The following is a 13,409-nucleotide window of genomic DNA, read 5'->3' as shown; positions in this document are numbered from 1 at the left end:
CACAAGTGCCTCCACGGAAAGCGGCTTTCTGCGGGGGCACCTGATGAAGAGGAGGAGCCTGGAGCGCTGGCAGGGGGGCCCCAGAAGAAGATCGGAGGCTGCTCTGTGCAAAACGATTACACAGAGCAGGGAAGTATAGGCATGTCTGATGTTTGTTATTTTAATACAAAAAAAAGCTTTACAGCCCCTTTTATTGTGTAAAAAAGGAAATGCACTGTAGTTTTTTTTTATTTTAATAATGTGTTAATTTGTATTTACACAGCTGGATGTGAGAATTGGTTACTGATTTAGTGTCCCTGTGTAATAGGTGGAGGCAAGCGAGAGCCGCGCTCGAGAGATGAATAATCAGCTGAAGCACTGGCAGAGGCTGCACCAGGAGCATGCGCACAAACTCCAACAAAGAGAAGATGACGTGAGGCAACTCCAAGAACAACTCGCAGTATTGATGGAGAAGCTGAAAACAGAAGGCAAAGAGGTAACACTCAAGAACTGCTCGTCCCTTAACCACTTCCCGCCCGGTCAATAGCAGAATGACGTCCGGGAAGTGGTTCTGTTATCCTGACTGGGCGTCATATGACGTCCTTCAGGATAACATGCTGCCGTGCACCCGTGGGGGGGCACACATCGTGGCGATCGGTGGATCGATGTGTCAGTCTGACACGCTGATCTTGGTAAAGAGCCTCCGGCGGAGTCTCTTTACCACGTGATCAGCCGTGTCCAATCACGGCTGATCACGATGTAAACAGGAGAAGCCATTGATCGGCTTTTCCTCACTGGTGTCTGACAGCGATTAGAGGAGAGCCGATCGGCAGCTCTCCTGACAGGGGGTCTGCGCTGATTGTTTATCAGCGTAGCCCCCACTCAGGTGCCTGCACTAGACCACCAGGGAAGGGGGCAACATGTGGATGGCCAGGTATGTACCCCATGGCCATCCACATGTGCAAATGAATGCCCAATCTGTGCCAATCAGTGCCCACAAATGGGCACTGACTGACACCATCATGTAACACATGTGAAAATGTGTAAGTCAGTGATGCCCAGCAATGCCACCCATCAGTGTCCAGTGCCACCTATCAGCACCCATCCTTGCCCACCTATCAGTGCCCATCCGTGCCATCTATCAGTGCCACCCATAAGTACCTATGAGTGCCCACCAGTACCACCCCATTGGTGCCCATCAGTGCCTGACAGTGCAGCCATATCAGGGCCCGTCATTGAAGAACACATACTTATTTACAAAAAAATTTAACAGAAACAAAGAAAAACTTTGAAAAAAAAAAGAAAAAAATTCAGTCTTTTTTTTATTTGTTGCGCAAAAAATAAAAACCTGAGGTGATCAAATACCACCAAAAGAAAGCTCTTTGTGGGCACAAAATGATAAAAAAATTATTTGGGTACAGTGTAGCATGACCGTGCAATTGTCATTCAAATTGCGACAGCGCTGAAAGCTGAAAATTGTTCTGGGCAGGAGGGTGCCTAAGTGCCCTGTATTGAAGTGGTTAAAGAGTAACTCCACTTTTGTTGAGAAAACAAACCCCTCCCCCCTCTGGGCGATCTCTGTACGTTGCAGGGATTGTAACAAACTTTGTTGCAGGTTCCTACGGTTTCGTTATTCATGAGAAATAGCGGTTTGTTTCTATGTGTCCATGTGGTCATTAAATCTGTATGGGAGTGGTTTTGAAATTTTATCAATCAGCTGCTGCACACACAGGGCTCTAATAAGGAAAGCTGCTGGGCCTGCATCCCTTTAGACATGATTTCCCTTTGGAGCGGCAAGACTGATAACGGGGGGGGGGGGAAAGCCCTGGGAATCCATTTCCACCGCCCGCAGGAGCCGACACTGGCTAATCGTAAAGAATCGGATCACATTCAAGACCCTCTGCCTCACCCACAAATGCACACAAGGAAACGCTCCTCAATACCTTCGCGAGAAGATAACACACTACACACCCAACCGCAGTCTTCGATCATCTAACCAAAACCTCCTCCTCATTCCCAAATCCCACTACAAATCAAAGGGAAAAACAAAGATTCGCAGTCCAAGGACCGTGGCTATGGAACGCCCTACCGACTTACATCCGCATGGAAGAAAACCATCGGGCGTTCAGGAAGAAACTCAAGACCTTCCTCCTCTAAGAAGCTGGACAACACAACTGATCAAGCTCCTTGAGGCGATTCAGTTCGCAACTGCAGCGCTATACAAATCATTCATTCAGTTACTCACCAAAAATTTAATTTTTGTTGCAGGGGATGCCAAAATCCAATTTTTTATCTTCGTGCACACAAGCAGGAAATTACATTTCTGGGGGACGCTCTGTATACCATCTGTGTACAGAGCGCCTCCAGGTGGCCGTATTGCATTTTACAGAAATTAACAGCGGCTGCATTTTTTTTTTTTCTTAAAACATGACCTACAGAGTTGCTCTAGGACAGGGATATGCAATTAGCGGACCTCCAGCTGTTGCAGAACTACAAGTCCCATGGGGCATAGCAAGACTCTGACAGCCACAAGAATGACACTTAGAGGCAAAGGCATGATGTAACTTGTAGTTTTGCAACAGCTGGAGGTCCGCTAACTGCATATCCCTGCTCTAGGACATGATAAATGCACCATAAGCTCTTTTATAGACCTGATTTTTCTTCTTTCTACAGAGGGATGACCTGCAGAACACCATGAACCAGCTAAAGGTCAAGTACAACGCGGCCACCAGTGAGGTATGTGCGCACATCGTGTTCATTCTGACCTTCTTAAAAAAAAATAAAAATACAGTGATCGGCACCCTTTAAATTTTTGTGTTAGATGATTCCAAGTTCTGTTTTCTGTACTTTAGCTGGAGACTCTGCGGAGCTCCCTGGAAGCGTCGCGGGAAGACTGCCGGCGGCTGCACCGCGAAAGTGAACTGGTCGTCTCCAATGTCAATGATTGGGTCGGGGAACAAAAGTAAGTTTTCTTTAAATGGATGGATTAGCTGGAATTTATAGTTCTTCAAAAGGAAAAAGTCACCTAGACCCGCTGTTATCAGCACCCACAATCGTCCTATTCTCACATTTACGATCGATATCTTCCTCTGTGGCAGGGAAACCAACAAGTCTCTGGGGGAGAAGATCCGGGATCAGAGTAAGCTGATCCAGCAACTCTCTACAGAAAAAGAGTGAGTATCCGACCTCATCAGTCCTATATGAGCACTTCTTTTGTTTTCTGGATCAAAGTTTACATTTCTGTAGGGAATATATAGAGAGTGGTTATAATGGGTGCTTTTGTTCCATTTCCTCCTATCAGATGAACTTAGGTTTAAACTGCTTAAATCGGAGGTCCACCCTAAAGTGGAGCTTCCGCTCATTGGAACCCTCCCCCCCCCACCGGCGCCACAATTGGCACCTTTCAGAGGGAAGGGGGTGCAGGTACCTGTACAGTACAGGTATCTGCACCCACTTCCGGCGTAGATTCTGCAGAAGTTACGCCTCTTTCTGCAGAATCTACGCCCCTTTCCGAAGGTCCTCCGCTGCCTGCTGGGAAACACACGGATCCCAGAGACAGCGGGGACCATCCTTATTGCGCAGCGCGACTCGCGCATGCGCAGTAGGGAACCGGGAAATAAAGCCACAAGGCTCCACTTCCTGATTCCCATACCCAAGATGGCGGGGGCAGCACCCGAGAGACGATCCAGAGATCGGCTTCGGGTGCCGACATAGCGGGCGTGCTGGGCGGGTAAGTGTCATTATTTTAAAAGTCAGCAGCTGCAGTATTTGTAGCTGCTGGCTTTTAAAAAAAAAAAAAACAGTGGACTCCCGCTTTAAGGACCGCCCCACGTACATGCACTGGGGCAGGGCAGCCATTTAGCGTGAAATCACGTGCATGTACAAGGTATCCTCCATCGGCTCTGAGACGCGTACCGCCAGAGCCACGCTCCCTCTGTGATTGTACACAGTGGGAGCCAATCAGCAGGTCCACCGGCCACCCGCGATCATTCTCTGGAGAGACAGAACGATGGTCTGCCTATGTAAACGAGGCAGACCGACATTCTGTCAGTGACTGAGAAAGAGAGATCTGGAATTCCTGCTGATCGGGAACACAGATGTGTCTCTTCCTCAAATTCTTAAGGAAAATCTGCTGCTGTCTACCAGAAAGTTGTCAATGTGAAGAAGAAGGTTTATCTTCCAACATGACAATGACTCAAAGCACACAGCAACAATGAGCACACAGTGGTTGGAGGAGAAGGCGCCGGGATGTCCTTGCATGGCCTAGTCAGAGCCCAGACTTAAACCCCATAGAAAATCTGTGGAATGACTAGAAGGCTGCATTCCACAGACGATCACCATCAAATGTAACTAAACTTGAGCAGTTCTGCGAAGGTAGACCGGGAAAATATTGCAAAGTCTAGATGTGCAGAGTTAGTAGAGACAATTCTCAACAGACTAAAGGCTGGAATGAAAGCAAAAGGCGGTTCAACAAAATATTGGCACAAGGGGGGAGGGGGTGATCCTTTTTCCAACTCAGTGATGTTTTTTTATTTTATTTTTTCTGACATGTTGGTGTTATCTTTTACCTGGATGTTGTTATAAGTTACACTGGGTAAATACAGCTGTATAAAACAAAAACTGCGTCTGTCTTCATTTCAGGCTGCAAGGCAACAAAATGTGATTATTTTAAGGGGGTGATTCTTTTCTATACCACCTGTATGTTCTTATATCAGTAAAAACAATCTGAACAATAGTTTTATTTAAATAAAGACAAACACTGACATTTTCATGCTACTGACAGTGCACCAGGCTATAACAGCATAAAATAGTAACCATTCAGCTTGCTACAATATTCCCAGGGAGTATAATTACTGCAGTTCCTTGTGTCTCTAACACACCTTGACGTCAGCAAGCTCCTCCCCTACGCGGTGCACCATAGGTTTACGTGGCTTCCTCAGGGGGATTGTTTAAGTACTGTTTACCGCCCTCCCAAGGCTTAGATTGTACAGTCTCGTCTCTGCACCCCGAGTTTTCTCCAAGGTGATGGCCCCAGTTTTTCCCCCTGGTGCCTTTTTATGGCACACCCATAGTGGCGACCCTCAGATGACCTCCTATAGAACAGTCAAGGTGGGCCCTAGGGTAAAACATCTTTCTGATGGTCTAAATGTCTCCAAGCTTGGTCAGGATCTTGTATCATCAGAAAAAAAAAATGGTGCTGGGATATTTTTATCTGCAGACAAAATATTGTACTTTCTCAGTATCTACAGCATTATCACTCTTGTGAACCTTTCCCTTAGGAAGTTACCTGGCTCTCTCCGAGGTACCCCCCTTTTCTCCAGTCATTTCTCAGACCCTCCCTGTAATGTGGTGGGTCAAGTTAATGAATATATTGAATTGTTAGCCCATGAAACTCGGGTAGCTCCTGGCCTGGTGAATCTGTCTTCCAGTTTTGGGGTTGGAGAGAATTTCTCTCATCTGCTGGTCTACATTCTGGAGTTCCTGGAGGCCAGCTTTTCCCCGACCGCTTGCTTCTGGACATCTGGGAGTGACCATACACACACCAAGGTGCATTTACGAGCCTGTGTTGTAGTTGCCGGCTGTCACAGGAGGCACCTATGATATTCTGGGTCATCTGCATACTGAACAGTCTAGTTTCCTGATGCAGGGACCCTCTAGTAGTAACGAAGAATGCTTTATTGGGATCTCCACACCTGGGTCTATTTCACAAAGTATTTATTCGTAAAAAAAATTTTGAAAATCGTTTTCCTTCCACGTCACAATTATGTGCCACTTTGTGTTGGTCTATCACATAAAATCCCAATAAAATACATTTACGTTTTTGGTTGTACCAGGACAAAATGTGGAAAATTGTGAAGGGTATGAATACTTTTTCAAGGCACTGTGCCTTCTATCCCTTGCTTAATCCTAAGAAGGAAGCTCCCATGTACCTTACCCTACATTTGCCTATGCTGATGTTGAATCAAATCCTGTTTTTTTTTTTTTTTTTTCTAGGTGTGTTGAGGAACCATCATTCCTCGGAGGTTCTTCTGACCTAGTCATCCTGGTAGTTCTTGCCTTGGCTGAATGTCTGTCATGACAGATCTTACAGGAATGCACTACTTTTTTTTTTCTTGAACCTTATGGGATGAGATGAGTTGAGGCTTGGGGTCCTTCTCTAACCTGGGGTGGCTCTTGTCTTCCCTCTCATCGATCTCAGGCTTCATTGTTCAGTTCTTAGAGAGAAGCTCCTTCGCCTTGTTAACCCTGCTTTTGTTGGGACCAGTTTGTGGTCTATGATTTGTTTATCATCCCATGAGGAGAACTTCCTTTGCAGGCCCATCCCCAGTTCTCCTGTTCATGTTGGGGGGTATGTTAGCTGCTTGCCAGCGTCCAATCTTCCTAGAGGTGGCAGTATAACCCACAGACAAGACTTCCTGTGTTCCTCAATGGATTTAAAGGAAAGGAATTTTATGCTCCCTGGAAAATCCTATTCTATTGTATAACTAATATGTGTAGTAACACAGTTGATTGCCTGAGCCTTACTCTTTAATGTCTGTTTACTGCCCAGTCACATGCAGGAGGTGTGTGAACAGCTGCAGAGAGAGAACAGACATCTGAGGAGCCTAGAAGATGAGAGGCGCATAGAGCACGAGCGCTACAAGGTGAGATGTGAGACAGGGTAAGGGAAAGTGCCATGGGCGCCCTCGAGGTGAGATGTGGGGTAGAGGAGAAAGACATGTGGGCTATGAGGTGAGATGTGGGACAGGGTAAGGGAGAGACATGGGCGCATTGAGGCCAGATGTGGGACAGGGTAAGGGAGAGACATGGGCGCATTGAGGCGAGATGTGGGACAGGGTAAGGGAGAGACATGGGCGCATTGAGGCGAGATGTGGGACAGGGTAAGGGAGAGACATGGGCGCTACAAGGCGAGATGTGGGACAGGGTAAGGCAGAGACATGGGCGCATTGAGGCCAGATGTGGGACAGGGTAAGGGAGAGACATGGGCGCATTGAGGCGAGATGTGGGACAGGGTAAGGGAGAGACATGGGCGCATTGAGGCGAGATGTGGGACAGGGTAAGGGAGAGACATGGGCGCATTGAGGCGAGATGTGGGACAGGGTAAGGGAGAGACATGGGCGCTACAAGGCGAGATGTGGGACAGGGTAAGGCAGAGACATGGGCGCATTGAGGCGAGATGTGGGACAGGGTAAGGGAGAGACATGGGCGCATTGAGGCGAGATGTGGGACAGGGTAAGGGAGAGACATGGGCGCTACAAGGCGAGATGTGGGACAGGGTAAGGCAGAGACATGGGCGCATTGAGGCCAGATGTGGGACAGGGTAAGGGAGAGACATGGGTGCTACAAGGCGAGGTGTGGGACAGGGTAAGGGACAGACATGGGCGCATTGAGGCAAGATATGGGACAGGGTAGGTGAGACAGACATGAGGTTTCAAGATGTGGGACAGGGTAAGGGAGAGACATGGGTGCTACAAGGCGAGATGTGGGACAGGGTCAGGGAGAGACATGGGTGCTACAAGGCGAGATGTGGGACAGGGTAAGGGAGAGACATGGGCGCATTGAGGCAAGATATGGGACAGGGTAGGTGAGACAGACATGAGGTTTCAAGATGTGGGACAGGGTAAGGAGGAGAGAGATTAAATGACATTTCACCCAGATACTGACCCGCTTTATCTTATTTCAGCTATCACTGCGGCAGTCAGACTTGGAGCTCCATCATCCCTCTGAGGACCCGGGGTGAGTACAAGATCCATAGCAGCCCTTTCTATGTCTCTGGGTGCAAATCACTGACTAATCTCTCCGCAGGTCTCTGCGCTCTGCCAGAAGAGTATTCACCAGTGCTGGCAACCTCAGGACAAAGCCACGTGGAGGCTCATGATGCCAAGGTCATGCCTATCTACTTCCTAGATGCCAGTCACCACAGAGAGCACAAATGACACTAAATGTATAGAAGCTGCTTTTACTTGATCACTTTACAGACCACATGGGTGCTAAGACCCCCCCGGGGGGGCTCCCAAACAAATCTCAGAACAAAGAGAATCTCTATAAACCTGAGGGTGATGATCTTGTCCACAGCTGCAGAATATATTAGAATATGAAATGCTGACACCTCATTGATCTCTATGAGCAGTAAATACCCTTCCCTTTATATTGCCACTTTGTACAATGCATGGAAGTCACATATAGTAAAGAGAACCTGTCACTAGAAAACTAGCCCGTCCTGGACGCCATGCCTATTGCGTGACACTCACTCAGAAAACACTTTCTACTCTCATCTATTAGTGTAATGTAAATTAGGGTAATACTACCCAGGTACTAAGGTCAGTTACTGACCAGTTCCGATGAGGATGTAGAACTCCGGTCATCCATTCACGCAGGAGGCGGCCATTTTATTAGCAGAACCAATATCTGGTCCATTGTAACTAGTCCCTTTTTATGGCTCATCCCACAAAGAAGAACTGGTGTTCCTAATTTGTTATCAGTACTAACCTGAGGTCCTACACTGGACCGTGTCAAAGTGGTGTTCCTACTTAAAGTGAACCTATCCTGATTTAAAGCGTTCCTAAAGGTAACATTGGTGCGGAGCACAGGCACCTGCAAAGTATCCACGTTCTGCAATTCAGTCCATGTGTCTCTATGGAGCCCATTGAATTTTAGACCAGGGCTTTAAAGATCGGGTTAACCTTCGAGAATATGTTACAAGTTCCAGCCATTTTTAGGGTAACTTCCCCCTTCTGTTTAATTGTGTTCTGACAGGGGGATGCCCCCCCCCCCAAGAACACTCCACTTAGTCATTGGCTGAGAGAGATGATTGGGGGGTGGGGCGCCAAGCTGACCTGTATCAGTCTTTCCACATTGGCTGCAGGACACATTGGCCAATGCATCCCGACATTCTTGTTAATACCCCAGTCAACATTCCCCCCCCCCCCCCCCATGCTGCTGTTGGTGATCCCACAATTTTGTACACCCCCCCACCTCACAAAATCCACCAGCTTTCTGAAAACAGAAATATTGCACAAACATTGCAGACTTACTTTCTGAAGTTACTGAGAAATTCATCCTAAGCCCAGCTTTACTACCTAATAATAAAGTGATCTGGAACTAGTTTACAGCCAGTAGAGTCTGAACTTCTCCTCAATAAGCTTGTTACAGGGCTGAGACTTCCAATACAAGTGAATGCCAGCAGGGATTTTATCACCACTGGAATCTCAGAAAACCGACCGGTAATCAGTCCGACTCCAATCTGATACACACCGATGACTTTTGGGTGAAGTCAGACCCAGCCCCCCCCCCCCCCCCCCCCCACCATAAACACAATAAGTAGTATAATCGTTTCCTGGGTCTTGTTTGTTCTGTATGGATATCCAATGCTGTGAATTTACCTGTCCAATGCTGCGGGCACAATCAATCATTGCACTGTTTTTTTTTTATATATATTTATAAAATCGGTTGTAAATCATTTTAATATATTTATATTATTTTGTAATAAATTAATATTGGAAACTCCTGAAATTGCTATTGACTCTGTTCATTCTGCCATCAGTCCTTGAGAACTAACAAGGTCTACAGGGAATCATATCTTTATTTAAAGCATATGTTACCCCAAAATGTGAAGACACCTTATACGGGGGCTTACCTTTATTTTTATAGCACTTCATAAATAATCGCCTGTAAGGTTTTTATTTGGTTTGCCTATTAAACTAACCATGCCAAGCATGAAAGTGGATCCATGCTGTCTTGGTCAGTTTGGGTCCCTTAGATTGCTGCTAGGAGAAGCAGGACCAGCGAGTAGCACAAGGGCTCGTTCATATTAGTACAGTGACTGGTGGTGTTCTGGTTCAGAAAAAAGCCAGTCACATAGAGAACAACTGTTTGCTGTGTGTCCCATTCACACTGCAATGCAGGCCACGGGTGCAGGGAGCTGCGGTTACATGCAGACATGCTGCATTTTAGCGCACCGCACTGGCTGGGACTGCATAGCTGTGCATGAATGAAGTGTCACTTTATTTAAATGTACAAAGTTGTCAAAAAAAAAAAAGTATAAACTGTGTGATGCAGTTAAAAAAAAAATTAAAATAAAACCATGCCTCACACCACCCCCCCCCCCCCCCCCCCACCACCACCACAGCCAAAATGGGCGCCTGCCCACACACCAGATCACCCTGGAGAGGTCACTGGCAAGCCTGTCCTGAGTCCTGACATTCAACAGGGAATCCCCAGACAACACTGGCATGTCCTCAAAGTGGTAATTACCAATTCTTAGATATGATGGCTGCATCTTTTTTTTTTTTTTTAGGCTCTCCCGCCCAAATTACTAGTATTTCATATAGCAGGGCTATGCAGTTAGCGGACCTCCAGCTGTTGCAGAACTACAAGTCCCATGAGGCATAGCAAGACTGAAAGCCACAAGCATGACACCCAGAGGCATGATGGGACTTGTAGTTTTGCAACAGCTGGAGGTCCGCTAATTGCATATCCCTGTCGTATTAGATGACCTAGCAGATTTAAACACTAACAAATGGAAGCTGAATGCCAGCTAGAACTATTTTTTTTTTTTTTTTTTTTTAAACTGTCGGTCAATCTTGGTTTCTAGCACAAAAAAATAACAGCAGAGGTGAACAAATACCACCAGAATAAAGCTCCAATTGTGGGGGGGGACATTTGGGTACAACATTGCACGACCGTGCAATTGTCTGTTAAAATAACGTAGTGGCGCATAGCAAAATAAATGGGGGGTAAATCATCTGGAGCTGAAGTTGTTCACCTTTGGGAACATGTTTGCATGTCTTTGCAGTTGTCGGCTTTTAGTTCTCAATGAGCTACCACAGCATTGTGGTAGACGATTGGATCTGCTTGCCCGTACTGGATGTACACAGATACACTGGCAGATCTGTAGGAGACCCGCATGACACCAGCAATCTTCTGATCACTGGTATAATGCTTTACAGGCTCCAAAAGAAAAAGAAATGCACAATTTTTTTACCTGCAAAAAAATTGCATTTATTATTTTTTTTTCCCTAAAAGGTGAACTTATCCTTTAAGCTTTGACGATAAAACCTGGAAGCGGATTGGTTACCGCAGCAGATTTTGCACTCCAGTTTTAGTACATCAACCTCTAAGCATAATTGGCAAAGGGGTTATAGACCCAAAAGGGAGACCTTCATTTTTTGTCCCCCATGTCTGCTGCAATATAACAATGTTTGCTTAATACCATCAAGCTGTGTCGTTCTCCCCCCCCATGGATGATCAAGGAAAAAAATAAAAAATAAAAAATTAAACTAATGCAGCCACCCCATCTAAGGACTGAAAAGCTGAAATGGATTCGATTTTTGTTTTTGGGTTTTAGATACAATTTTTAATTCTGTGAACACAAAACCTGTACTTATCATAAGAGGGTCGCCGTCCACAGGGAACCCCCCCATGCATTACATATAAAAACACAGGAGAAAAGCGCCATTTGCAATAATCACTCAAAAGCCGGATATTCTTTACAGCAATGTTATGTAAAAAATAACTGCTCCACTTTGACACCATCAGAACAAAAGATATGTTATTGCTTAAAAATAACATTCCACTTTACAATAAAACTGTATGAAAACACTCTGTCCTTCACAAAGCTACCAAGTCCAAGATTTCATGAGTAGAGGGCCCCTCTCCAGGAAATGATTTGTGGGGGGAGGGTGGAAGGAGAAGAAGAAGGACTGGGTACAAGAACGTCCTCACAGGCCAAACCGTGCAGGGGTGCGGCGAGGGGTCCCCGGCTCCATCTGCTCTTTTCTCCCCGGTGTGTAGATCTTCACAGACCTGCAGAGACAAGAAACACAAGTGAGATTATTTTTTTTCGAAACCACCACCAAGCGGTGCTGAGAAACTAGGGAGGTCCAAGGCACCGGTCTCCAGTATATGGATGTGCTTGTAACCTACAACAGCAGCAGCACTAGCAGACAAGCCCATGAATTCCCTTTGGGAACCGCCATATGCACCACAGTAGCCGTCTCGCCAACATTGCTTTTTATGTGCAGAAAGTTGCAGCCCTATTCATATACAATGAGGACTTACCTGGAACTGCTGAGTGTGCTTTTCTTGTCCTGCTCCTCTCTCCTCGTTCGAAGTTGTTCTTCCGCCATTATCATTTCTTCCTCCATGGCCGACACCTCTTCCTTGGCCCTGCGTTTGTTCTCCTGAATACCACAAGGAGGAGAATTATTATACTCACTGTTAAAATCATGTTCATAGAACCCAGTATGGCCAGTGCAGATACCTGGGAGTATTCCCAGAAGGTCCGCAATGGCGGCAAGGCAAGAAGATCAAGCCTCATCTCAACAGTTCTGTCCCCCCAAACAAAAAGGGGAACAGATAACAGGTACTAACACAGGGTCATTCCAAGAATACTGCTCACTCACCTGTCTGGACTTCCCAGCATGCTTTATACTGTAGAACATGGGACCGAGCTCCGCTAGCCACTCTCCATCCACCGATGTGACACATTGCATGTATTCCTAGGAGGACAGAAGCAAAACAATGACCACAAAAAATCTCAGGGAAACACATCAGGCTGATCAATTTTATTAGACTACTCTAGACATTAATCAATTCCGAACATAGTTTACAGCAATCTGAACGGCTGAAATCTTTTATTTTTATTTTTTATTTTTTTTTAAACACTTTGATAAATAAGGTCCAACTCTCATTATCTGTGCAGATCTTACAGCCCACCTCCCAGGACACGGAGATGACACTGAACTCTCACTGCCTATGCAGAGAGGAACAACCAACATTGGAGGACATGGAGTTAAAATTGATATCTCGCTGCCCATGACTGGATCTTGGGGGGAGGGGGGGTGCTGGGATGGGCTATGTCCCACCAGATTTTATAGGGGGCCACTCTGTTGGGGACACAAGATGCAAGGGGAACACAAGATGCAGAGGGGGCCCTGTTCACTCCACACATACTGCGGACAGGGAACTCACCTTGGTCGTCATCACCAGCTCATGGTAAACAATATAGTCCGGTGTGTATCCCATACCAAACAGGGAGCTGGTTGGGTGCAGGTGACAGGGCATCCCCGTCCGTACATTTACATATTCACCGATTCCCTGCAGGAACAGAAAATAGAAGTCAAGTCACTTGGATCCACATTCATCTCACCAACATATCACATCTCCATCAGACACCTTCTCTTACCTTTAGCCTGGCAGCCTGATGGAAATAAGCTGCACAGATACATTTCCGAACCACATCCCAGTCTGATCCACAGGATGAGAGAGACATGCGCTGAGACACCATGATGTCCTTTAGTTGAGCCCGAACTTCTCGTACCTGGTTTCACAAATGACAATCTATTCATTGAGTGACAAATTACGAAGAACCATTTCACATCATGTAGCAGAGGATCTCATAATCCAAAAAAGATGCACACTCTGGGCTT

General features: G+C 46.3%; 2 protein-coding genes across 6 annotated transcripts in view; one reads left to right on the top strand and one right to left on the bottom strand.

Annotated features, from left to right (window-relative positions):
* Window positions 1–9,284, top strand: part of PMFBP1 (polyamine modulated factor 1 binding protein 1) — a 76,109-nt gene extending 66,825 nt beyond the window's left edge. The window contains exons 34-40 of one of the 3 annotated variants that reach the window (XM_077452024.1): window positions 350–475; window positions 2,653–2,715; window positions 2,832–2,941; window positions 3,078–3,152; window positions 6,530–6,623; window positions 7,664–7,716; window positions 7,786–9,284. In XM_077452024.1, the coding sequence (XP_077308150.1) occupies window positions 350–475; window positions 2,653–2,715; window positions 2,832–2,941; window positions 3,078–3,152; window positions 6,530–6,623; window positions 7,664–7,716; window positions 7,786–7,858 (594 nt within the window). In that variant the 3' untranslated portion in view covers window positions 7,859–9,284. Of the gene's footprint in view, window positions 1–307; window positions 476–2,652; window positions 2,716–2,831; window positions 2,942–3,077; window positions 3,153–6,529; window positions 6,624–7,663; window positions 7,717–7,785 lie in introns of all 3 variants that reach the window. The other 2 variants (XM_077452015.1, XM_077452032.1) reach the window with 2 other exon arrangements.
* Window positions 9,285–11,464: 2,180 nt separating this feature from the next.
* DHX38 (DEAH-box helicase 38) overlaps window positions 11,465–13,409 on the bottom strand; it is a 41,899-nt gene continuing 39,954 nt past the window's right edge. For all 3 annotated transcript variants that reach the window (XM_077451982.1, XM_077451991.1, XM_077452000.1), the window contains 5 exons: window positions 13,166–13,300; window positions 12,952–13,077; window positions 12,384–12,479; window positions 12,040–12,161; window positions 11,465–11,784 (listed from right to left, as the gene is read on the bottom strand). In XM_077451982.1, the coding sequence (XP_077308108.1) occupies window positions 11,700–11,784; window positions 12,040–12,161; window positions 12,384–12,479; window positions 12,952–13,077; window positions 13,166–13,300 (564 nt within the window). In that variant the 3' untranslated portion in view covers window positions 11,465–11,699. The remainder of the gene's footprint in view (window positions 11,785–12,039; window positions 12,162–12,383; window positions 12,480–12,951; window positions 13,078–13,165; window positions 13,301–13,409) is intronic.

Source organism: Lithobates pipiens, unplaced genomic scaffold (genome assembly GCF_037356315.1).
Source record: "Lithobates pipiens isolate NorthernLeopardFrog02 unplaced genomic scaffold, aLitPip1_a1.2 Scaffold_10, whole genome shotgun sequence".
In the NCBI taxonomy this organism is placed as follows: Eukaryota; Metazoa; Chordata; class Amphibia; order Anura; family Ranidae; genus Lithobates; species Lithobates pipiens.
This window is presented reverse-complemented; position numbering and strand designations above follow the sequence as displayed.